Raw genomic sequence first — 27,259 nt, 5'->3', positions numbered from 1 at the left:
AAGTACACCTGAGCCAACCCTGGCTCTAAAAGCAGCCTTTGCTGTTCTCCAAGTACTACATCCCTGACGGCTCTCTCTCAGTGACAGAAGTGAAGAGCGCTGGGCTGTGTGCTCCAAGAGAACGGGAAACAGATGCACACAAACTGACACGCAGTCAGCACTGACTTCTTCTCTAGTGAGAAGCACACTAGATTAAGAGGAAGGCAATAAATAACGACCCACGCGCAGCCGGCTGTGGTCAGTCCGTGGTCACAGCCGGGCTGCGAGTTCTCAAAAGTGTTCCTAATTCAGCTGGCCCCTGAGCCTGACTCGCCAGCATTCCCGTGGGCAGTATCGTGCTTGAGCCCTCTTGAGCCCAGCTATGGAGTCTGGTTGAATAGGTCATATGAATAATCTTGAAAAATTACACAATAAATTACTCTTGAAATCTCAGTGTGGCTTGATAGTCTTTATTCACTTATTACTTTCCTGGCGGGGAGAGGAATTATGACCTTACTCCACTTTTCATTCACTTAAAAATTTCATTCATGATCAATTGCAGACCCGCTCACCAAGGACTGAGTGCTGTGCCCCTCCTTCTTGGCTTCAGAGAACCCTCTCTGCTGGCTTTCCCCCTGCTCCCTGGAGGGCCAGCTCCTTAGGCCTCCTTCACGGCCCCTTCTCCTTTACCCATCTCCAGATGCTATGCTTTCGGCGGGCCTAGTCCTGGGTCCGCTTCCTCTCCCATACCCTTTCCATACAGAAACGCATCAATCCCTGTGGACTTACATATCTTGATTACGACACCTCTCTTGATATTTCCAGCTCTCCGTGACTCCAAGTCATGCTCAGCTGCCTGTCTCACATCTCCGTTTGGATGTCCCGCAGACATTCCCCAGCTGACACAGCCCAACAGGACTCCTGATCCGCTTCCCTCCGCAAACCTTCCCCATCCAAGAACAGGCAGCACCCTTTCCCCACCAGACCCAAACCCAACCTGACTGCTCCCTTTCCTGTAACATCCCCCCAGCTCTGCCATCGATCCAGCAGCAAGCCCTGTCAATTCTCCTTCCAGATACACACCTCACTTTACCCTCCTTCCCTCTCCGCTGCTGCCACCCTCATCCAGAACACCATCCTCTCGCAGCCTACACGCCCCTCCAGCCACAGTCAGTTCAATCTGCAGGAAAGCCGAACCCTGCTCAACCGGGCCCGGCCTCACCCAGCACTTGACCTTGTGGCACAGCAGCCCCAGGCAAGCTCCACGGTCCCCTGAACCCTGCCACACCGGACCCCTCCCAGCTCAAACACCACGCCTCCGCGCACGCGCTTCGGACTCGGCACAGGTGACTTTCGACAGCCGGGGGGGCCTCCACGCCTCTGCTCCATGGGGCACTCAGTTTCGAGGTCACCTCCTTAGAAGAGCCTTCCAAACCCAAAGGACAAGTAGGTCCCCACTCTAAAATTCATCCCGTTTGTCGTCTTCATCGCAAGTGTTTTATCTGCTCACTGCCCCCTCCCCGTGAGGTAGTTTCGGATTCTTAAATCTAAGTCCCAGTCTGACCTCACAGCTGAAGTGTAAGCGCCGCAGGGGCTGGAGACCCACTGTCTCATTTGTAATTGCACCCCGAGACCCAGCGCAGCGCTGACCACACAACAGGCTCCTAGGAAACATGTGTTCAGTGTTCAACGACTACCGATATTAATCTCAGAATACACCCTACTCCGCTTATTTTATTGCTCACTTAACCTAGTAATAGTTATTTTCTCAATACAACAGCACCTTACACATTCTTACTGAAAAATGTAATTTTATTTTGCTGTTTCTCAGACCCCAATGCCATCCCGAGCCTATTCAAAGGTTTCCCTAGTAATCTCTGACCAGCTGCTTTATCAAACACGATGGTTATTCTTATCCCTCTGACAAATTCTTACTCCTCAACAAGGTGGCAAAATGCGTTTCTGCTCTCTCCTACCAAGATTCCAATAAGCACTTAGAAACTGAGACACTTATCCTAAGCCGTGGGGATCAGTGTGTCAGTAGGCCCCCTCCTTCCCAAGCCTCCAGCAGACTACAGGGCATCAATCCCAATAGTCCTTGACTATGCCTATGTTATAAAGGTAATGTTGTAAGCACATAAATATCCATGTAAGCCTGCCTGATCTCCTACCTAGACACGTGTGCTTACTCAAATATACTCTCCACTTCGTCGATCAGTCAAAACTTCCCAGCTGGATCCCTAGCTGATGGGCCTCACCACGGAGGAGCTGAAGGTCACTGGGTGCATTTACATGTACGTGTCCAACTGAACATCCATCTCTGACTACCTTCCACACAGAAGAGGGAAAATCTGCTCAACCAAAATTTACCATCTCCAAAATCCACAGTCAGGAGTCCCCTGCTGGCTGATGACAAAGCTACACTCAATTTCATCATGTCCCAGTCAAAACCCCTAACTTCCTAAAATGATGGCAAGCAGGGGAATGATCAAATGTTTCAAGTATGGAGAATGATGACGTCAGAAACCACGCACAACTCGATTTCTCTGTCAGCAGCCAACCCACTACCCCACACCTCTGGTGAGCTCAAAAACTGGAAGAACTGTTAACAGTTTTTCCCTGCTTGAAAGCTGGGACACATCTGGCCCGTACATAATTTGGAGAAGGAGAAAGAATTTTAGATAGCTACCATATGATCATCTTGATAAATACTTACTGAACGCTTTATCACCTATATTTACATATTTGGGGAGACTACCCTACATTTATTACTTAAAACACTTTGTCCGTTATATTATTCAGATACTATCTATAATTCATATTCCATGGTTTTTAAATGTTTCACCTTATATAACATAGGAAGTTATTAATTTCCCATTAATGCATATAATTAAGAACGGACTAGGTCTGCTACAAAAATATTGGAGGCTTCTTCTAACGTTATCTTTGGGGTTCATTTTACCTTTTAGGCAAAGCTAACTTATAATGAGGTTCTTTTGGTACTGCAGTAACTAAAGCCACTTAGAGATAGTCCAGGCCACTTAAGCAGTGCAAAAAGTGCCTTATACCTAACTCAAATTTAAAGCAAAATGCACAAGGTTTTGTTTCAATGTATCTATTCTAGGAACTCTAAAAATTTCTAAAGGATTTGACACCAACGCAACAGGACAGTAAATTTAATTTCTTTGCCCCCTCTTAAAATTTGTCCTTCCTTTCCCCCACCTCAAATCCCAGTTGTTTGAAAGTAGTATCGTAACACTGTTCCATATCACTTACGAACCAAGCTGTGATACATGAGGGCTTGGCTAAGAAGACAAATTCTTTCTCTTACGCTGCAGAATATGACAGGCAACACAGAAAGAACTGAGAGAGTCCTCCTAGCCAATCCCACCCTACCTTAGTTAAGAAGGCCTGACTCCCAAACCCTTATTCTACTTTCTCAGATTCTAGACCACTGTCCCTGCCCCAGCAGGGTCAGGCTAGCCCTAGTCCCCCTGCTGCAGACCCCCTTCCTCACCCCCTGGACGCCTGGAATCCAAAGACTGCACGTGTTGGGCTGCACTGCCTGCTAGCTTGAGCCTAACGCCAGAATGTCCACTGCCTAAGGCAATAAGCAGTGCTGCCACTCTTCAGAAACTCTGCCCTGGCTGCAGGAAAGGGTTTCCCTCCAGCACCTGCGCTGAATCTGTCACCTTCTTCCAGTTCATCACTTGTATGCAGGTCTCAGAACATTCTGCTCCCACACATTAGGCCACAGAATTTTGCCCCAGCCTACAGACATGACAGCCATCTCCCCACAAGATTGGACAAAACTTTTAGAATATCACTTAATAAGATCATAAATAAAACAGCAGTCCACATGAACGTATAAAGAGCAGCGGTAGTTTCTTTAGTATAGTCTGTCATTTGAAATCTTCGAAAGTCTGAATTTTCTTTTAATTCTAAGATGCTTAGCTCATGGAAAAATTATGTTAGAAAAAACACATACCAAATAAAATATAAATTTTCTTCATTAACGTTTATTCAATTTCTAAGGATGCAAATATTTTTTCCAGGACCAAAGGGAGGAGGGGGAAACCATGAGAATTCCAAACAGTGTGTCACATAGTTTGATAGACTTGAAGGTATGTTTACTGGCCAAATGAATATTCAAAAGATTTGCATTAGATGATTGTCAGTTTAATACTGGCATTTGAATAACACTAAAATTTTTATTTCTTCACTATGTCATATAAGTGGAGTTTATGAAATAACATGTCATAATCTGGGGCCGATGAAATTACTGCATATTAGTTAATGTCTCTAAACCCCACACCAGGCTCTTATTTCCACATGTTCTTCAGGTATCATCCTTTTCTTATAAATTTGAAAGTTATAAATAGAAAAGAAAATAAAAGCCTCACTTACTAATTCATATATGGAACTGACAACAAATAAACTGGCTGTTTTAAATAAAATAGCCAGGCCAATAAACTATACAAATTTCATGCCACAGGCTCCAAGAAGGCAAAGGAGAGGGAAAAAATGAGTCACAATCCATGATGAGGAAGACAAAGCTGATAAATTATACTTCATCTGTCTGGAGTCCAGCAGCTGGGAAATACCATCCTAGTACTACCTTGCATCTGACACCTGAAAATCCCTCTGAAATGAGCAAATAGGGTCATTTTCAATCCCTCCAGAGACGGGGCACACACTAACTACCTCCTGAAGCCGTCCATTATTTCTCTGGACAGCTCTGAATGAAGACGGAGCCTTTTTATCAAGAAGAAAATAGTTTCCTTCTAATTTAACACAGCACTGCTAGATCTACACCCTGAAACCACACAGAATCAGATGAATCTCTCTTCCATTTGATGGCTCTGAAAACAGTTAAACACAGCTATGATGACCCCCCACTCCACTAGACAAGGTAACTCCAACTCCTTTCAAATGTACTCTGTGATCATGGATAGGAATTCCCAGGTCTCCTTATGTTTTCTTTTTTTTTGAGGTTCATATTTTTTTTAACATCTTTATTGGAGTATAATTGCTTTACAATGGTGTGTTAGTTTCTGCTTTATAACAAAGTGAATCAGCTATACATGTACATATATCCCCATATCTCCTCCCTCTTGCATCTCCCTCCCACGCTCCCTATCCCACCCCTCTAGGTGGACACAAAGTGAATTGTATCTAGATTTTCTAAGTGTATAAAACATATCCATTCTGTCAATGCAATAAGCAACACACTGACCTATCAGAGCTGAATGCTGGACCCGGCTTTGTCATGAAACGGTACTTCCTTGGAGAAGTGTGCTGTTTTCTCTCTGGGCTGGAGAAAGTGCCAGACCATAAGCTTTCCTGCTTCAATATCCTACGAGTCTATCTAAAGGGAATGCTTTCAGGAACTTCCCTGGTGGTCCAGTGGGTAAGACTCTGTGCTCCCAATGCATGGGGCCCGGGTTCAATCCCTGGTCGGGGAACTAGATACCACATGCATGCCGCAACTAAGAAGGCTGCATGCCACAACTAAGACCCAGCGCAGCCATGAATAAATAAATACTTACTAAAAATAAATTAAAACAATGCTTTCAATACCGCTTTCATTTTGTTAAAAATTAAAAATTTAACCAATACTTTCTAATATTAATATTTACAAGGGTCCTTTACTTAATTAAGGGCACTATGTGTAATGCTCTAAAAAATAAGTTAGTTAGGGGTCCCTGGCTGTTAGACTACAATGGTGGTCGGTAGGAAGGGAGGGGGAAGACAAATGAATACATAGTTATAAGCACCCTTAAGAAGGTCAAAATGACCTTGTAGCTTAATATTACCTGAAATTAAAGTTAAGCAAAAATTTCAGCTTGAGAAGTGTTTATTTTTCTAGGACTGTAACTATGTGACACAGTAGTCACTGGTCATATATGATTACCTAAATTTAAATTAAGTAAAATTAAGTAAAATTAGAAATTAATTTACTCAGTTGGATTAGCCACCTTTCAAGTGCTAAATAGCCACTGCAATGGATGACAGATACAGAACACTTCCATCACAAGAGAAAGTTCTATGGGGCAGTGCTGTTCTAGGTTGATTCACCTATGTCTATTTTGCAAACAGAAGACAGCACAGCCAAGACCCAAAACCCTTGGTCTCTTAACGTCAGAAACACCAAGGCTGAAATCCTAGTTGTGCCACTTACTTGCTGTGTGACCTTGAACAAGTCATTTAACCTGTCTAAGCCCATCTTCCCACCTATAAAATACTGTCTAAAACTAGTATCTACCTCATGGAGAGTTATGACAATTAAGTGAGATAATGCTGGTTAATTACAGCAGGCAGTACTGGGCCTCAAACACTGGCAGCAGTCAACAGACATCAGCTTTCTAGTATAAGCAACTGTATTTATTCACTCATAGGTACACTGAACCTCAGATGAATGCTAAGATTTGAAATATAGAGATTCAAGAAAGAGCTCTCAGGCTTCCCTGGTGGCGCAGTGGTTGAGAGTCCGCCTGCCGATGCAGGGGACACGGGTTCGTGCCCCGGTCCGGGAAGATCCCACATGCCGCGAAGCGGCTGGGCCCGTGAGCCGTGGCCGCTGAGCCTGCGCGTCCGGAGCCTGTGCTCCGCAACGGGAGAGGCCACAACAATGAGAGGCCCACGTAACGCAAAAAAAAAAAAAAAGACACACTACAGCATTCTGCTAACCAATACACATTTACATCACTTTTCAGTTATTCGTACTATTTATTTACTAATAATCTTCCTTGCTCCAGAAAGAGTCTGAGATGGCTTTAAAAAAATGTATGTGGTAGAAAAGTATAAAATGAAGAGAAGATATAAGGGGGAAAAAAAGAGTAAGAAAATAAAATACAACCAGAGTTGAGGTTTCTACACAAAATGCAGTTAAATACTAAGATCAAAGAATAAATAAGGCTCACCGTTTCAGGGCAACCAAAGTAAAGAAGGGAAGCATGATCAATTTTAAGATCTGCAGAGCCCACAGATACTGGCAGCTCCTGCCAACAGTACCATCATTTTCCTGGTCTTGGTTCTTTAAGCATTTTATGTCTTATCTCTCAATTAGTTGTAACCAGCTCTGTAGGATTAGGAACTGCATCTGCGTATCTTCTTGCAGGCTACACTTGTCCTACCACAGATCCAATATTAAGCCCTCAGTAAATACTGAAACGTAGGGGAACATGACCTAGAATCAGGCTGAGTAACAGGGAAAAACAATTTGGCATTAAAAGTGCAGACCCCGAACTAGGAACCGTCAAATGTAAAGAAATCCTTTACCTGGACCAGTGCCGGTAATAATAACATAACACGAACATATACACCGATACAAACACACACACGAGGGAATGTTATAGAAATCACTACACTCACAGAATTACTTTTCAAAATGTTCCAACTAAATATTGTTTCATGGAATTCAGAAATGTAAATCAAGCACAGTATAAATGATACTTTGGATTGCCTCACATGTTGATTTTTTTCTTTTTTTTCCCCTTAACTGAAGCACAAATAGCTAGCCACAAATGTAATTTTTAATGTATTTCTCTATCTACTCACACATGTTGGAAAATAAAGGATGAAAGATCAGAAAACCTGGGTTCAAATCCAAATCAATCATTTCTAGTTGTGCAACCCTGGGCAAACTATTTAATCCCAGGGGCCTCACAGAAAAGACTAAACTGCATCATATATGAAAATCCTTTAAAAGCTACAAAATGCTACATAAATATTACTATAGTAACCAAAAAAAGAAAAACAATTAGTGACAATAATTAGATTTTCACATTGCTGGCTCTTTGTGGAGATCACACCTAAATAGACACTAACCCCAATTTCTACCTCAATGCTTTCCTGTTCTGTAATATAGTTTTGAAAAATGTTAACCCACACACACAGTTTTCCTACATACTGTTTCAGTTACTAGGATCTGGAAAATACATTTTCCTCTATTAAGTGGCTCTCATCAACAGGAAGGTGAGACAGTGGTAAGGTTTATGTCTAGTCACGGCCTCCTCTATTCTAGCAATGCCTTAACTAATGAGTTAAAACAATGAAAAGTAAATGAGACAACTTACAGTTTCTGATTCAAAACTTACTACATCAAGACTGTGGTACTGGCAGAAGGACAGATAGACATAGATCAATGGAATGAAATTGAGAGTTCAGAAATAAAGCTTCACATATACGATCCACTGATTTTTCAAAAAGGATACGAAGCCAATTCAATGGGGAAAATGGTCTTTGTAGCAATGGTGCAGGGATAACTGGGATATCCACAAGGAAAACAATGAAGCTGGACCTCTCTCTACCTCACACCATATACAAAATGGATCAGAGATCAAAATATAAAAGCTAAAACTAAAAAACAACTCTTACTAGAAAACTGTAGGCGTAAATCTTCTTAGTCTTGGATTAGGCAATGATTTCATAGAAATGCCGCCAAACGCGCAAAGTAACAAAAGAAGAAGTAGATAAGTTGGACTTCATCAAAACTTAAAACTTTTATGCTTCAAAAGTAACTATCAAGGAAGTGAAAACACTATCCACAGAATGAAAGAAAATATTTGCAAACCATATACCTGATACGAGACCTGTATTCAAAATAAATAACACAACTCAGCAACAAAAAGACAAAACTCAACTTAAAAATGGTCAAAGAATTTGAATAGACATTTCTCCAAAGAAGATATAAAAATGTCCTATAAGCATATGAAAAGATGGGTCATCATCATCATTATTCAACAGGGTAATGCAAATCAAAACCACAATGACATACTACTTCACACCTGCTAGGATGGCTATCATTAAAAGACAGAAAGTAACAACTGCTGAGGCTATGGAGAAACTGGAACTTTGATACACTGCTGGGAGCAAGGTAAAATGGTGCAGCCACTCTGGAATACAGTCTGGCAGTTCCCCAAAGGGTTAAACACAGTCACTATATGACCCGGCAATTCTACTCCTGGGTATATATCCAAGAGAAATGAACACAAATGTCCACACAAAACCCTGTACACAAATGTTCAGAGCAGCATTATTCGCAATGACCAAAAAGTGGAAACAGTCCGAACATCCATCAACCGATGAACAGACAGATAAAATGTAGTATATCCTCACAATGGAATATTATTCAAAGACATAAATTAAGTACTGATGGCACTACAACATGGATGAACCTTGAAAACATGATGCTTCGTGAAAGAAGCCAGTCACAAAAGGCCACATACTGTATGATTCCGTTTATATGAAATATCCAGACGGCAAATCTATGGTGACAGAGAGGAGGCTGATGGTTGCCTAGGGCTGGGTGGCGGCAAAATTGAGAGGGAATGGGAAAGGGGTGATTGCTAAAAGGTGCGGTGTTATCTTTCTGGGGCGGCCAAAATGTGAAACCGATTGTGATGGATGTTTAAGACTGGGAAGACACTAAAAGCCACTGAATTTTATACTGTAAATTACACATCTCAATAAAGCTGTTACAATTAAAAAATAAAGCAGAGCCTGTGTTCAGTGAGCAGATAATTGAAACATAACAATAAGAGTAAAAACTGCTAATATAACTGAATTACATCCTCTTTTTCAGTATCCCCTCCTTTTATTTGCTCAATTAGTAAATCAAAAGTCAAATCCAAACGGATCATTTTACCACAGTCTCTACTTGCAAGAAGTAATAAGGATCTCTGTCAGCTCCATGCTCATAGAGCTAATATAAACTTGGGCAGTATCAGATCATAACAGAATTTGAACTTAGCTTTTCTCTGCAATAAAGAGAAACAGGTTATCCTCAGGATGACAGAAATTTTTATTTTAATGCAGCAATTTTTCTAGCTAGCTGCCAGTTTTCCCCTAACCTCAGGGAAATATAAATGAAAACACTAACACATTTACAGATTTAAAATCTGTGTTTTTGACAACTGTGAAGAGTCCTGAAAGTCACAACTTAGTCATCTACAAGCTAAGCTGGTGTGCAGGGCACTGAGGTCGTGAGCAACTCTAGCCAACAGCCCAGCACCTCCAACTCAGCTGGCGGTACCAAAACATTTATGGATCTGCAGCGGTCTCAGGAGAGAGCCCCTGCAAATGTCATGGCTCCATTATGATATCAATCATAAATGAGAGTAAGGATTTCCCTGGTGGCGCAGTGGTTAAGAATCCGCCTGCCAATGCAGGGGACACAGGTTCGTGCCCTGGTCTGGAAAGATCCCACATACCACGGAGTAACTAAGGCCATGCGCCACAACTACTGAGCCCGTGTGCCACAACTACTGAAGCCTGTGCGCCTAGAGCCCGTGCTCCGCAACAAGAGAAGCCACCGCAATGAGAAGCCTGCGCACCGCAATGAAGAGTAGCCCCCGCTCGCCGCAGCTAGAGAAAGCCAGCGTGCAGGAACAAAGACCCAACGCAGCCAAAAAATAAATGAATTTATTTAAAAAAACATAAGACTAAGCAAAATACATTCTACTATTTACAGAGACTACTCTACGTAAATAACCAAATTTCACACAAATTATGCACAATTTTCTATGCCCACAGCCCTACAGACCTTATGATTTTATGAACACAAACTGTTTTCTTAGATATATCATAAAGTTTTGTTGTTAAACATTAATTCTAATATTATAATATTAAAAAAGAATTAATTTTACGCAGCCTAAAAAAGAAAAAAACAGTATTATTGCATTTTTACCTCAAAGACAACAAAAAAAATATGAAAAGAAAACCAAAAAATGTATAGGCAGGTGTTTCCTATAAGAAGAAATAATGTAACTTATTGTCAAAATGTTTCGTGCATGCTCTTTTAAAAGATTAAGTTTGTTCAAAACCTGAAAAAAAAAAAAAAAAAAAACTTAAACAATACTGCAGTAGAGGATAAACACATGCTAGTTCCTGCAATACAAATCCAAGAATTGCTTACCCGGACATCACATAAGAGATGCACTGAGACTCGGAAGTCCCATCTCTAACCTGACATACACACAGAACTGGGCTGTACTAGCCTCTTAAGTTCCAGAAAATAAGAATAAACCACACTCCAAGTGGAAGGTGACACACACCCACCCTCACCGAGACAGCTAACAGATAAAATCCTTCTCCACTCGGATTGCCTGAACACACCGATGCTTCCCCACACGTTATCTTTACCTGCGACAGTGAGTTAACAAGTACCCAAGCCACCAAAAAGCAGGGCTGTGAGAGGCACCTGTCCCAGGAAGTGTAACAAAAGGGAATACTTAGGCGACCGGGGATTCTGACTCTATCAGGCAGATGGCTTTAATTACTACACTTCTATAAACTAATTCATTACAGTCAGTAGGACACACATAAAGACAGCACAGCACTTTTAAAAGATCAACCACAAAAGCACTGTTAACCTTGTGCCAAAAACATGCCCAACCAAAATTGTTCTACCTTCTCTTTCTGAAGATAGTGACTACATTCTCATTGAAATATAGATGGGAAGATTTACTATAAACCACAATCAAATATTTGACACCCAAACTCCAAAGGCCACAGCAATCCACTTAATACAAGCACGTGAACGTCTAAGTGAAGCGGCGCAAGCACGCAGGGAACCTGGAGGTAATCACCACTTCCCAGCCAGCCCCAGCACAGCGGACCCTTTGCCAGGGGGAGCACCACAAACATGAAGGTGTGCATGATCTTAGCGTCTGCGTGATCAGTCCAATCAACTATTTGGGGGTCAATAAAAGGAGCTAAAGACACTTCACCAATAGTCCTTGCTTCTGAAGCAAATTTAGTTACCCAACCTGCACGTGGTTAAAAGGATTTCATTGCAAATTTCCCAAAGCCAGCAAATCAACCAAACAAGGTATCTTTCCTACAATGTTCTATGTCAATATCTCAATAAAAACGGGGGGAAAATAAAACTAAGTAGGTGTCTCTCCTGAGATTGTCTGAGGGGCTTATTATGTGTGACATCTACATTTTTAAATGTAAAACTATTACATATATTTTGCTTACATAACCAGTAATGATACTTTAACTAAGGCTCAGTGAAAAAGTAAATCCCCAAATTTCAGATGACACCATAGTTAAGCTTTTCTTTTTTACATTAAATAGAACTATGGTTCAATTATTTATTTAAGTAATAATAACCATTATGTAATTCCTTTCACAGACTCTCCAGTTTTCATGCATGTTTACAATATATCGGTTTAATCTAAGTTAAATTATTATTTGTAGTAAGTCAAGGCTAAATTAGACTAATGCATTAGAAAATAATATATGATAGTAAAGTTGCAAACAGTCTAATCATCACATGTTATATGTGGATTTCATTTATCAAAAGTGAGCCTTAAACAAGCTCATCAAAACAAAGCAATTAGTTTATTTTGCCAAGAATCTGTTGTCAAAATTTAAGCAAATAAGTGTATAAACTAAGATCACATATTTACCAGTTCAGTTGTTTGTAAAAAGGTAACAAAAATAATATATGAGGTAAAACACAGTTTATTAAAAAAAAGATTCAAACCATTAAACCAAATATTATCATAAGAAACAAGGGATTTTAGTTTAATTCAAACTGAAGTTTTTCCACAAATCAATCCACTTACACAAATTGGCCACCAAAGCCTAAACAATGATCTGTCATCTGAAACAGCTTTGATGTAACATAGTCTTAAGTGTGACCAAAAAAAGTCTTACTATTAAACAGTTTTTCCTAATAAAGCATCATTTGTTCTAGCTGAGTGAAACTTTCTTCGAATGTTATTATTGCAAGTTTATATGACTCTCATGTAAAGAACCATATTAAATTCACCACAAACTTTAAGTCTTATTAGAATTTTTCCTACACAAAATAGCTGTCAACTAGCCACAGAGCCATCTGCAAAACTTTCACTTTCACTAACAACCACAGTTGCTGTCTTTGCTTTCATAATAAAAACAAAATCAGTGAAATCAGAAATCACACCCAACAACGCACTCAATATTGGAAACCTGCCCTCTCACCTCTGATGCACACCACCACCAATTTAAACGACAAAAACTCCACACTGGCCTGGTTTCAACACTGAGTTCACATCAAAACAGAAAGAATTGTCTTAAAACAGCCAAACAGCCATCTTGCAACTACGGCACCAGATGCAAGATACTGTTTAAGGTGGGAGACAGTTTCTCTCCTCTTTCCACTACGTACCTGCACGTCATTAATCATTTCTGGGCAAGCACGTTAACTTCCTATAAGTAAACTCAGACCAGAAAGTTGAGGGTATGTGGTCATAAAGGAGAGAGCGTTTTAAATTCAACCTGCCTCCAATCACCCGTTCTGACTTAGTCACAAGCCATGACGACAAGAAGTAATGTAAACCATGAAGAACACTGTTTAATGTTCCAGCACTTTTAAAAATCAATTTCCAACAGGATAACAATTGAATAATTATCAAATAGCAAATATTTTACCCACGCTGTTATTGCACCATTGAAGAAGTCATTTAAAACCCTCACGCCTCTTTCACTAAAAGGTGACTGTATTTGCTACCCTATAATTTCACTACCTTATTGTTATTGCGTTACTCTGTCTTTTGGTGACGCCACTCTACCGCTGCAAACGTACTTGCGGAATATCCCATTTCTACAGAGACAACCACCACCACTGTCTTCCACAATCATTAAAGTCCAAACCACAATGATGTTTTTACTAACTAATCAGGCTACAACAACAATAGTTGTGCATCAGACCAACAGTTCAATTACCTCTTCCGCAAAAGATACAAATACATAAAAATCCGTAAGTACTTACCTACAGTTGGGAGGCGGGTCCAACGTAATTTCTGCAAGTTCCTTCTGAATTCTTCAAAATAAAGACAAAGAAAGTTACATTAAAATGTCTTCACTCTTTTAATATTTCATTAAAATTATACTTTTACACTAGTATTTCCCGTTTGTATGCTTTTAACCTGAAATACTAACACCGTATAAATCATCATATACAATACCAACAAAGTAGTAATTTCTGCCACAGTTTTGACAATGCTCCTACAAAGGGTAATGAGGCTGGCCACCATCGGTGCTTGCAGCCTGTGTTCGCAACACTGTAAGTTCAATGAAAACTTCGTTAAGCCACTGCTAACACTAACCAAATTTCTAGTTTAAATTGGAAACGTTTGCCACACTATTTATGGATCATTCCAACTTCTGATCTGTACTAGAACATCCCATATAGGATGGAAAAATGATCATATTAAGTTGAATCCAAGCATCCTGACTGAGCCAATCAACTGGTGAAGAAAGGATTATCACGATCTCATTCTAACACCGAAAACCGCTATCAAAGTGTAAATGGTATTTATTATTCCCTGAAGCCTCTAGATTGGAGCAAGTTGAGGCTTTCAAGTTTCAATAAGCCTTACTAGAATCCCTTCATTTTAATGTAACTGCATGAGCTTTGTGCAAAGGGGGGAGGAAAAGAACTTTTATTTTAAAAACCTGCTTTTGCCCTCATGAGTTATTTTCATCTTTTATTTTTAACTGCACCTAACCCCCTATACATATACAAAGGCTAACAGTGCTACACTGTTTTGTAAGAGTATACTTAGCAACCTTCTATCATTCATGTATTATTAAAAGTAGGCTTTGTTAAGCCTAATTTTTTTAAATTCTCAAAACCATTTCTTCTCCTCTGCCTTGGTTTTAAAATATGAGATTCACTAACTGCTGGATGCCTGCTCTTTTGGTAATGACAGGTGACTAAAAGCACCATAAAAAAATAAGAATTTTAACAAAGACATTTATCTTCAAACAGTTTCATTCTGTGCCTTTTCCAAGACAACCAACGGAAGCTCAGAATTGGTGCAAATCCCCCAGAAGGATGGCCACCAACCTCCCAAGTGAAGCGCATGGTCCAGATATAATGGTCACTTCTCTAAGCCATGTGACTCAGGGTTGGGGAGGCATTATGAAGTAGAGCAAGCCTAACAAATTTAAAGCCAAAAAACCTATTAATTCTGCTATCCCATTAATTGAGGACTCTTGGGCAAAAAGACTGCTCACACCTGCTCCCTCTCTTTAGGCCTCAATTTTCTCTCCTATAAAATGAAGAGGTTCTAACTAGGACAAATTCCATGACCTCTTATCGTTAGAACATATGATTTCCTTCTAATATGGACTCTGTGATGTGTTTATATGCATTTAAAGTACATATGGCCCAGAATTAAATAAGAGAAATCTCAAAGATCTGATATAGGAGACCACCCTTCGTAGATTTCACACAAAAATATAAATAAAACAGGCACTTGAAAACAAAATGGGTAAGTCCAGGTTAAAGACAGCAAACTGAGAACACACACATTCACCTCCCACTCCTTCAGGACCCCATGGTAGTGGGGGGGTGGGGAAGCAGGTGGAGATACAGAAAATGCAAAAAGGAATAAACAGCAAAGAGAAGGGGGTGGTCACCAAAGGAGGAGAAATTTCCGTGTATTTCTGGAAGACAAAGCAGATGGGTGTAGATCAAACAGGTTGAGATGGTCAAGAGGGGACTGCGGAGTACTTAAAGATTAAAAAAGACCTACTATTCGGGGAGCGGGGAGAAAGACAGTCAGAAATCCCAGAAGAGATTACATTTTCTGCCTAAGAAAATCGTAGATCGAACAGGAAGGAAACTCAAACGTAAAATAATTTTAATCATGTAACAGATATTAAGGGATAAAACAGAAAGATTTGACCTATTTCACCTAAATGCTATGACTCACTGGGGAGCCCTGAGATCATAACATTGGACTTAGAGGAAATCTAATCCTAACACCGTGTTTGGTGTGGCACTAAATATTTAGGTAAATGTACAGACAGTTTATTGGCCTTTTACTTACAGATAAAGCACAGAAGACAGGTCGTAGCTGCACTACACAATGAAAACGTTACTAACCTTGAAGATGTGAAATTGGGTGTAGCTAACAGAAACCAACAAAAAGTGGATGGGGGGCTGTGAGTAGATGGAAAGAAGAACAAAGGTACTAATATCCCCATTTTACAAACTAGGGAACCAAGGAATACTGTTGAAATGTGAGGGAATAAGAAATAGTGGCTTAACTATATTATTTAGTTTAGAAAGACAACCAATACTCTTTCTTTTAAATATAACTATCATTAACCGGGAGGAGGGAAAAAAAAAAAGAAAGCAGGTGAACAAGCTACATCCTCAAATTTCATAGCAAGGAGACAAAAGATATTATTTAAGTTAACAATTCAACAAGCAGGTATATGCGTAAGATTTAGGGTTGTGCAGAAAACCCGTAGCAGGACAAACCAGAGACAGCTAAAGGAATGCAACTGGGACAGGGAGAGTGTTTCAACAGAAAACTGTTGCTTTTCATTAAAAATGTCTCTGTGCTATTTAATCTGTTGCCAGAAACATGAATAACTTTCATAAAATTTTTCTATTTAAGTACAGTTGATTTACAATATTGTTAGTTTCAAGTGTACAGTAAAGTGATTCTGATACATACATATATATATACGCACATACCTATATGTGTGTGTGTATACACATATATATACTTTCGTTTTTATTTTTTATTCTTTATTTTATTTATTTATTATTTTTTTTTTTTTTGCGGTATGCGGGCCTCTCGCTGTTGTGGCCTCTCCCGCTGCGGAGCACAGGCTCCGGACGCGCAGGCTCAGCAGCCATGGCTCACGGGCCCAGCCGCTCCGCGGCATGTGGGATCTTCCCGGACCGGGGCACGAACCCGTGTCCCCTGCCTCGGCAGGTGGACTCTCAACCACTGCACCACCAGGGAAGCCCTATACTTTCATTTTTAAAATAAGAGGACCAAAAGAACAGGCATTCAAAAGAGTATGCATGCTTAAACTGTCAAAGAAAACTATTTTTAACATAAAAGAACTTCTTTGGGATCTTCAAATAACTCATCCTGCTTTATACTTATACTGTCCCTTTTGGTCTAAAAAATTGATGTCATAATTTTGTCACATAATTCTATAATGGAACTTGAAACCCCTCCAGATATCTATAATTCTAAATCTAATTATTCAATACAAAAGGCAATTTATAAACTTGCAATTGATAAACCTGACAATTCTGAGCAGTGAGTCAATATACTATAACATATTTGGAGCCACTGCTACCAAAGAATGGCTGTATTTCTCCTGACAGAAAAGATTATACGAAGAATTGCTATTTAAACGGTTGCAAGATGTCCTGCTGTTTTCAATAACAGCAATTCAATTCTATCTCAAAACTTGTAATCATGGTATGTATTAAGTTTCTCAGTCTTGACACGCGGGGTAAGGAAGGCAGCTATTTCAGGCACTGTCCCTTAAGGTGACGAAAAATGAAAAAGTATCAATAATTCACACTTACCGTGTACCTTTTACATGATGATCTTAGGCTATTAAAAGTGAATTAAATAAATCTCACAGAATTTTCTAAGGATTACCGTTTTATCAGTCCCCATTTAGGAAACTAAGGTTAGTAACTGTACGCTGGTATGGTGAAAAGACAAGCAATTATCTTGCTAAGTCAAATAAACAAAAAGACCTCTCCTCTCTCTTATCAGAACTTTTAAGACAAAATCCTTTCTTGAGACATAAATCAACTAGACAATCGCCTAACTCGAATTTCTGTCCAGCAGTGCCACTTCCTTAGTCGTTATGATACAGAAGTCAGTGACTGCACATGGCTACGGAGTCAAGTCAGAAGCAAAATGCAGACTAAATTTCAGTTTGTAAGACTTCACCCAATACCTTAAATGTTCCAGGGATGGTAAGAGTATTGCACGTGACTGTCATCTGCTAAAAAGAAAGGGGAGTGGAGGACGGGGGCCACAATCATGATTCATTCAGCCTTGACTGAAGAAAACGGCACCAAAACGACAAAAATGGAGGCAATATGAAACATTCATTTTAACACCAACTTATTGGACTTATGGTTCAGAAAAATGAAGCGGTGTATAGGTACTGACATGTCTAAAACACAACCATATTTTAGGCTAAAGAAAATTCAGTAACTTACTCGGGGCCAAGCAGGACATGAATATATGACATGGGGATTCGCAAAGGTGTTTGCTTAACAGTTATTATTTTAAAAAACCTTCATCCACTTAGATGACTTTCTATATTCCCCTACCATCTGCATTCCTCAAAACCTTCCAAAATGAACTCATTCTCAAGAAGAAAACATCATGCAACTAATTACTAAAATTTTTTAAATCTCAAAGTAGTCTCTGAATTAACCCAGGAAACACAGAGCCACTGCAAGTAATAAACCTAGAGTTTAATTCTGAATGGTGATACGTACCACGCACCTGTGAATCCAAAAGACCACTGATTTTTAAGACACCCTAAATTAATGATTGTGTGCATCAACTGTAAGATGCATCCTGATTTCAGGAACACTAAAAAGTTTTTAAATGCACATTCAGAATCAAGAAAATATAATAATTATGAAAGATTATCTAGAAAGAGTGTTACTTCATTCTTATGTGGAAAACAAACTTGGATGAGCCCATATAATAAAAGTTCACATTGGAATACATGTACACGGAAATCAACCTTTCAACCTAACAAAAATTTAGAGTCTAAAGCTAAGTATCATCCCTAGGACAGTATTATATTGTATCCAGTAAAATCACAATGTCCACTCTGAACAAAGGTAGTATGCAATAAATGTGATTTAAAATTCACATTTACAGGGACTTCCCTGGTGGCGCAGTGGTTAAGACTCGGAGCTCCCAATGCAGGGGGCCCGGGTTCCATCCCTGGTCAGGGAACTAGATCCCACATGCATACCACAACTAAGAGTTCGCATGCCACAACTAAGGAACCCGTGAGCCACAACCAAGGAGCCCACCTGCCAAAACTAAGACTCAGTGCAACCAAATAATAGATAAATAAATATTTTTAAAAATTCACATTGACAGTACAGTCAATTCAATGAAGAGCTCAAAACAGATGTTTTATTGAATTGACTAGTCCATTTAATGAAATCATCAAAATCTGTTACTCCAGGCATAGTCCAACTACAAATAAGACAAATACATATATACAAAACCAATATAATTAGAGGTATAGCAAATATACCAAGAGTGATACAGACGTTTTCGAGAGAACAGACCGTGATAAGAGCATGCCAATTTTTTAAGAAACAAATTCAAGCCAAAGAGGAGCAAAAATGCATCAAAGAAGTAACTAAAATCTCCCTCTTAGCTCTGAAGAAGACAGAAATTAATTTTTACCATAGTTTAAATAAAATTCCCAGGAATTCCCTGGCAGTCCAGTGGTTAGGATTCTGCACTTTCACTGCTGAGGCCCAGGTTCGATCGCTGGTCAGGGAACTACGATCCCACAAGCCGTGGAGCACGGCCAAATAAGTAAATAAATAAATTTCCCATTTAATATTTTCTGTATCCAACATTACTTTTCTGTAATACCTGAAAACTGACATTTTTTTTCAAGAAAACATGTTTCTACACCTAATTATTAATTCTACAATTACAGCACATTTTATGCAATTGAACATCTATGTGCAAAGTACTTTTCTTGAGTTACTATAAAAATCTGAGTTTTTCTAGTTTAACAGACAGCATTAAGTCCTCAGAGTTTAACATATACCTCATTTTCCTAAAGTTTATCAAATGGACTTGGAGAAATATCACAGTAGACTTTAACTGGCTGTGAGGACGGGACCGTTATTATCCCCATTTTACAGAAGATAAAGCTGAGGTTTAGAAATGTTAAATTATGCATCTAATATCACAGAGAGACTAAATGCCAGAACCTAGAATCAAACCCGGATCCAGATGATTAACTCTGGCTCACAAAAGGACACTATTTAGAAAAGACGTCTCATCTGAATAAAAATCATTTATCAATAACAACAAGTTAGAATTTTATTTTGAAACTGCCTCTAACTTGGATCTTCTGAACACATTAGTACTGGGACTCTAATCTCCACAGAAGATCCAACTCTTACAACAAACTCAAGATCTAAGGCAGCCAGTAAAAAACTGTCGTGACCCTATTACGTTAGGCACTGTGGTGAATTAAAGATGTTAAGTCCCTGCGCTCATGAGTCCCAATGTTTTCCTCAGTTGTTAGAACTTAAGCAGAGACGGTGGGGGGAACAAAATTAACTTCACTATCAACTAAATTGGGGAAAAGGAAAAGGGAAGAATTAAGTGTTTTGTGTTGGGTTTTTGGGGGGTTTTTTTACTTAAAAAATTAGCAGTGAAGCAGCATTTTTATATTTAAAACAAACAGTAAATGACTAAGTCACTTCAGACACTGTCCCGAAAACCACCCAGAGACCGTCTAGAGGAAGGTCATCAATCACAGTTTGAAAACCACAGATTCACAAGAATATATCTGTCAATGGAGGGATTTTTTTCAGCCAGGAAGCAACTCAACCAAAGACCCTTCTTACTCTCAGCAGTGCAGTAATACCAATTGCTATTATGAGCCAAGCAGACACTGACTGATTAGAGTTTCTCCATTTACATGGGCCAGAAACTGTACTTGAGTACCTCCCACCCACCCACACCCACCTCCTTTCCTTCATCTAAATGCCCTATTTTCTCCATCCCCACCTTCCTTATCCGCTCTAACCCCACCCCCACTTCTCCGCAGCAGGGCATTTTGTGTTGCCACCAGGTCCACCAGCTGAGGCCTCCTGGATTTGTGGTGTGACAGCAGAAACAAACTGAACCCTTTCCCCATGCTGGCATATTCGCGTATAGAGGCTCGAAGGTTTAAAGTTCTAGGCTACCTGACTGTCACACAGCTCTTTCAACAGAGGTCAGGGATCAGCGGCACACGTCCGGAAAAGGGAAACTGAGTACCCTAGTCCCTCGGAGCAGGAGGCTCACCGCGCACCATCACTCCAACACCTCTCCCTACAAAGTCACGTCCTGCCGGGGGCCTGAGAAGGTTCTTCCCAATCCTGTGGACTGACTAGGCCAGAGAGAAACAAGGTCCACTAGCCCACGTGGTTTATAATCTTTGGGATGGGTTCCCCCTAATTCATACTACCGAGTAAAGTATAAAGCTACCATTCAACATTCAGACATTCCACTATGCCTAAAATTTAGACTGCTTTTCTTTACACTTCCTATTTGATATAAAAAAGGTATTAAAACAAGAACAGTACATCACAGGACCAGGCAAGATTCTACTAAATTCAATTCACCTTTAAATTATTTACCAAGAGATATTCTGTAACGTAACAATATTAGAGCAGATCTGTCTGCTGAGTCCAATGACATGCCAATCATCACAAGCAATTGATGTGGCAATAGGGAATCCCTCAAATATCTTCCTTCCAGACCTAGCTATCCTCTGGAGAAAAAGAAAATCTGTATCAAGACTGAACCACTGCCTAATATGATGAAACCAAGATGCATTTGTTACTAAACTCCTGCATTTCTCACTTTACTAACAGGGAGTAGCAGGAAATACAGTACCATCCAATAACTATTTCAATGGCCTCCCATTCTTTATTCTCTGCTACTGAACAGAATAAAATATTAATGGTCAAGGAACCATAAATCAAATCATCACACTTTTACATGCATTTTCCTATACATACTCACCTAACAATACATAAACACACACACACACGCACACACACGCGCGCACACACACACACGCTATGGATATGTACTTTATAAATCTGCCATGCTGTTTAACTGACTTTAAATACCAAAAAGTTCATACTGCATACAGTTAAAACCATGAAAAAGAAGTAATCTTGAAGAAGAAAGAAAGTCCATGAACTTCATGGTCCACATCCCAGATAAATGACTAAATGCAAGAGAAAGATAGAACTTAAGATGATAAATTGATACTAAAACCAAAGAGGTTACAATAATTGAGGTACCTTTTAGCACTAGTTGACAATTTAGCAGCTGTTTTGCTGGATATTTTCCCCTCCTTTTTCTTGGGCTGAACTTGCTCTCTTTCTGGCTCTTGTTGGACACTTTCACGTTGGTCTCCATCAGAACTTCCTCCACTAGTGCTTGGACTGTCATCAACTCTTTGTGCCTCAGTGGACATTTTAGATCCTGGATTAGAGAGTTAAAAATCATTTATTCAGTTGTGGGAGGACTGCAGTAAGGTACCTCAAGAAGAGAGAGACAGTGAATCTTAGACGAACCAAGGAAAGCTCACTATAAAATGAATGACTTGGTCACTTTACAAAACAGCTTTGGGAGTTGCCAAAACTTTTCTTTCATCCATTCAAAGTGTACTGAGGAGGGAAATGAAAACATACAAAATATATACACAAAATGCTCACAGCAACATTATTCATAGAACCAAAAAGAGGAAACAACTCAAATGTCCACTAACTGACGAACAGATAAACAAAGTGTGGTATATCCAAACGATGGACTATTTACTCAGCCACATAAAGGAATGAAGTACATGCTACAACATGGATGAACTTTGAAAACATTATTTTAAGTGAAAGAAGCCAGTCACAAAGGACCACAAACTGCATGATTCCATTTATACGAAACGTCCAGAATAGGTAAATCCACAAAGACAGAAAAGTCAATAAGCGACTGCCAGGGGCTGGGAGTGAGGGAAGAATGGGAAAGGGCTGCTAATAGGTGCAAAGTTTCCCTCTGGGGTGATGAAATGTTCTTAAATTAGATAATGGTGATGTTGTACAACTCTAAATATTCTAAAAACCACTGAGTTACACATTTTCAAAGAGTGAATTTTACAGTATGTGAATTACACGGCAATAAATCTGTTAACCAAAAAAACCTGAGGGCCTACTGCCCACCAGGCACTGTGCTAGGCCCTTTGGTCCCACAAGCATGAGAAATCTGATCCAGTGGGTAAGCCAACTTGCTAAGGGCTGTAACAGAGGTTAGTAAAAACAGCCGCAAGAACAGAGGAATGGGGCACACTTTCGCACCAATATCACATGAATACATCCTCCAGGCTGGGCTAAGGTTAATATCCTCTAAACCAGTGAATTGTTTGAAGTAACCTTTGTGATAACAGAAGAACACAGAGGCCTCCATGACTCTAGATAAAAACTGAGCCGTATCACAGTGCCAGCGCCGATCCAACAATATACCAAGCAACCACGTTTCACAGGAGATGAAGGCTTTATGGAAACAGTGAAGGGTTCTTCCCCCCGCCCCCCGCCCCAGTCTGGATGAAATATCCCTCAAGGCTTTCAAATTCCCTGTGCCCTGAGTTCATGCTCCACAAGCACCTCTGATTACCAACTCAATTTCCTCAATACCTTGGTACACAGGTACTGTAAGTTGTTATAACCTAGATAACACATAAAAAGTGCCAGTCCTCTTCACAACTGTCATTCTATCATAATCAATTTCTGAGTTTGAGCACCATGAATACATCCCTTGTGACCCAGCTAGGTTAGAGTTTACTGACAAGTCCAAAACCAAACTGACAAAACCCACACCCAGACTCTCAACGATGTTACTGTCACCTCATAACCACTTGAGATGGTGCAGCTACCTTCTGAGGTACCTCTTCCTTAAAAAACAAAACTACCTTTAAGAAGTGACATTAGGGGCTTCCCTGGTGGCGCAGTGGTTGAGAATCTGCCTGCCAATGCAGCGGACACGGGTTCGAGCCCTGGTCTGGGAAGATCCCACATGTCGCGGAGCAACTAAGCCCATGCGCCACAACTACTGAGCCTGCGCTGTAGAGCCCGTGAGCCACAACTACTGAGCCTGCGCATCTGGAGCTTGTGCTCCGCAACAAGAGAGGCCACGACAGTGAGAGGCCCGCACACCGCGATGAAGAGTGGTCCCCGCTCGCCGCAACTAGAGAAAGCCCTCACGCAGAAACGAAGACCCAACACAGCCAAATTAATTAATTAATTTTTTAAAAAAAGAAGTGACATTAACAACACAAAATATACCTTTAAGAATCACAGATAAATGGGACAACTTCCTTTTGAAAAAGATACTATGTTACTCTCAATCAAATCAGGACTTGAAATAAAACTGTATTTGATAGATCGAGAATAAGAATCAATACGTAAAAGAGAGACACCTCAAATAAAGCACTGTTTTTTATTACTATAATCGGTCCAAATGTATAGCTAGCTGACAATGATTAAAACTCATCATCACCAAAGATTTAACTTGTAGCTTGCTCTAAATCAAAGTGATTTCCTAATACAGACCTTTAAGTGGTTGAAATTTGTATGGTAACACAAACCAAAAAGCACTGCAAGAGAACGGAGGAATCAGGAAGTACAGGGGGTGAAGAGTCAACAGAAATTCCTGAACGTCTTCAATAAGACAACACGCAAACACAGCACCACCACCCTCTCACCCTCAACGGCCCCCTCCTCCATGCAGCTCTGAAACACACAGGGAACCCTAACTGCTTTTCTCTCTACCCTGTAAATGGAGAGCATGAGTCTCCACAGCCGTGACATCTTTTATGAGCCCTAAAGTCACTTAATAGAATCCTGAAACACACAGGGAACCCCGACTGCTTTTCTCTCTACCCTGTAAATGGAGAGCATGAGTCTCCACAGCCGTGACATCTTTTATGAGCACTAAAGTCACTTAATAGAATCCTGAAATTTTATATCAGTGTGTTTCACATCTAGCTCTAACAGTCCTAACGTATTTCTTGCTTTTTTTTCCTTTCATTGCTATTTCACTTAAATTCTCACCCTTGGATTTAACACTGATTTCTTTTTGCAGCTTACTTCTTTCAGTAAAAAAAAATATATCAGAAGTTTAAAACCTTATAAGTATGTATATAAGAGCATGTTAGATAGAGCAGATGTGCATGCGAGTAAGAAAGAGAATAATTCTCAGAGAAAGGCCCTCAGACACAGCAAAATGCTGCTGGCAATATTTTGAGATATGTGAAATGAGTGAGAAATTATTTTATACGTCTTAAACCAGAAGCAATCCATTATATGACAAACATATGGAAACCTAAGTAAAATTCTTTTTTACTGAAACTCCAGCTTCAGTTTAATAAACTATGCCTAGAAATTCAGTTGTATATTACATTAGTTATAAAGCTACACGTTCATCTTAATAATTTTATTTATGTGTAACTACATAATATCTAATAATGCCACAAGTATATATAATTACTTAAAAGACTACTCAATGATATAATCTGAGCCATAATCTGAAACCCAAATTTCAGAAACTGCTCCAGAATATCAGAAGACTAAAATTAGTCTCACTAGAGAACTATTAAAATACCCAAATAGATGTATAATTTCTACAGTTTCACAATAAGGAAAAACGATTATTTCCACTTTGTACCTAAGATACCTTATTTTGTCCAAATCTTAACCTACAGATGATAAATTTGCTCAAGGCCACGAATAACCACTATAGAAACTTGTAGAAACAAAGTTTTCATATCTTTTTCAAATATCAAGAGTAAGGGGAAATTCTGTGGCTGTTGGTTTTTGAATGCCTGCTTACGCAAAAAGTATGGGGAAAAACTAAGTGACAACTAATCTTTATGAAGAAAAAACAGTCTATAAGCATTTTAATTAGTTACAAGACTGGTGTTTTGTCTCTCTAAAGTACAAATGAATGAAACTTCCTGAATTAAAACTCTCTAAATGTTATCTTCTAAATCAGCGCTTTAAAATCATCTATTAACATTAATTCCTAGTTAATTTGATGCAATTACCTAGAGTGAAGATGAACTTGAATCCCGCCGTTATACACGGAGAACTACTCTTCCATGATAGTTTCAAAGATATTAAGATACTTAAATTTTTGCTTTCTACTCAAAGTAAAACTTGGCTTCTAAACATAAAATAGTAGAGTAGAACTTTTCTCAAATACGGGTTATATTAAGAGTTTAGATATCGTTCTTTCTTCAACACACAAATTACCTAAACCTGTATTAGCAATGTACTCTATATTGTAAATTACAGTCTTGGAAATTAGCAACATCCAAAATGAAACTCACATGTTCCATAAAAATGAAATGATTTGGTTATAAATATTACTGATGACGTAAAAACAACCATAGTCACTCCATAAATCCGGATTACTGTCCAGATAAGCCTAATAAGTGTACCTCACAGTATAAAACTGCAAAAGCAAATGTTCCTTTGAGCTTTTACAACAGGAAAACGCGTAATTCTGTCATCTGATTTCTTGCTATTTGTCTTCCCACTCACGTTTCCAAACTTTTCTAAAATGTAAAATAATTTATATTATATGCAGAATATCTAGCAATAGCCAGCTTTGCACTTACCTGCAGAGATATTTATGCACGAAATAATAGTGGAACACCCAAGTTTTGAGGAAAAGGTGCTATGTCCTGGAGGAGACCACCTTTCTATAATGGGCTATGACATTATATGAAAACCCTCCGTCATTGGCATCAGCCCACATACAAAACTCTAAACAGCCAAGGAGCATCCAAACTGAGTAAACACAAATATTTAGATTCCCAAGGTCCAGACTGAATTACCACCTATTAAGAAACATACATTTTTAGGAATCAGGGATTTTAAAGCAACAACAACAACAAACTAAGAAGAACTTAATATCTTTCTGAAAGGCGAGATACTCTTAAGGTAAACCCTAGCATTTATTTCCTTTTGTACTCTTAAATAGAAATATTTGAGTAGACGCTCAAGAATACACAAGGCAAAACGATGAATCTTGAAGACATGCAAATAGGTCTAACAGCCACCGAACACAGGATGAGGTCTTTCTAAAGCGGCCTTAATTTCCTTAAGGGAAGATGGATTGGACATTTCTGGTCGGTCGTGGGAAAAAAAACACAAGAAGCTACGCTTTATCTTCATTAGAAATGGTAAAGGGCAAAAGGATCAAAACACTAAGAGAGAAGAGAGAGGGAGGGGGGAGAAGAAGGGGAGGGCGGGGGGAGAATCCAGTTTCGAACCAGGCCAGTGGGAGCTGCAGAGAAGAGGTTGGAGAAAAATGGGCTTGGGCTCCAAACTGTGACAAGCGCTGGGCTTCACAAAAGACCAGGACAACACACACTCCACACCAGGGCAAACACAAACACACCCCACCGGGTCTCCAGGCGGGCCCCGGGGGGGCCAGACCCTGCACTCGCCCAGAGAGACACCATGTGCTGCAATTATGCAATTAGTGAAAATAGCAGAAGACCGAGCCGGGCACTTTCCACCGTGACATTTATCCTGTACTTTTGCAAAGACTTAGTTCCAGGATGCGGCTGGAGAGGGATGGGGAACCGAGAACGGAAGGGGGTAGAGGATGGGCAGGGAGGGAAGAGGCAGGAGGAGGGGTGGATGGGGAGGAGGGGGAGGGGTGGAAAG

The 27,259-nt window shown here is 39.8% G+C and overlaps 1 protein-coding gene across 1 annotated transcript in view; it reads right to left on the bottom strand.

The window, feature by feature from the left end:
* Positions 1-22,014, bottom strand: part of LOC112397789 (ubiquitin-conjugating enzyme E2 E2) — a 342,257-nt gene extending 320,243 nt beyond the window's left edge. The window contains exons 1-2 of the mRNA XM_024742056.1: positions 21,836-22,014; positions 13,745-13,795 (exon numbers count right to left, since the gene is read on the bottom strand). Of these exons, the coding sequence (XP_024597824.1) occupies positions 13,745-13,795; positions 21,836-22,011 (227 nt within the window). The 5' untranslated portion in view covers positions 22,012-22,014. The remainder of the gene's footprint in view (positions 1-13,744; positions 13,796-21,835) is intronic.
* Between the last annotated feature and the right edge of the window lie 5,245 nt (positions 22,015-27,259).

The sequence above is a fragment of the Neophocaena asiaeorientalis genome, unplaced genomic scaffold, assembly GCF_003031525.2.
Source record: "Neophocaena asiaeorientalis asiaeorientalis breed wild unplaced genomic scaffold, Neophocaena_asiaeorientalis_V1.1 scaffold154, whole genome shotgun sequence".
NCBI classification, from domain to species: domain Eukaryota; kingdom Metazoa; phylum Chordata; class Mammalia; order Artiodactyla; family Phocoenidae; genus Neophocaena; species Neophocaena asiaeorientalis.
This window is presented reverse-complemented; position numbering and strand designations above follow the sequence as displayed.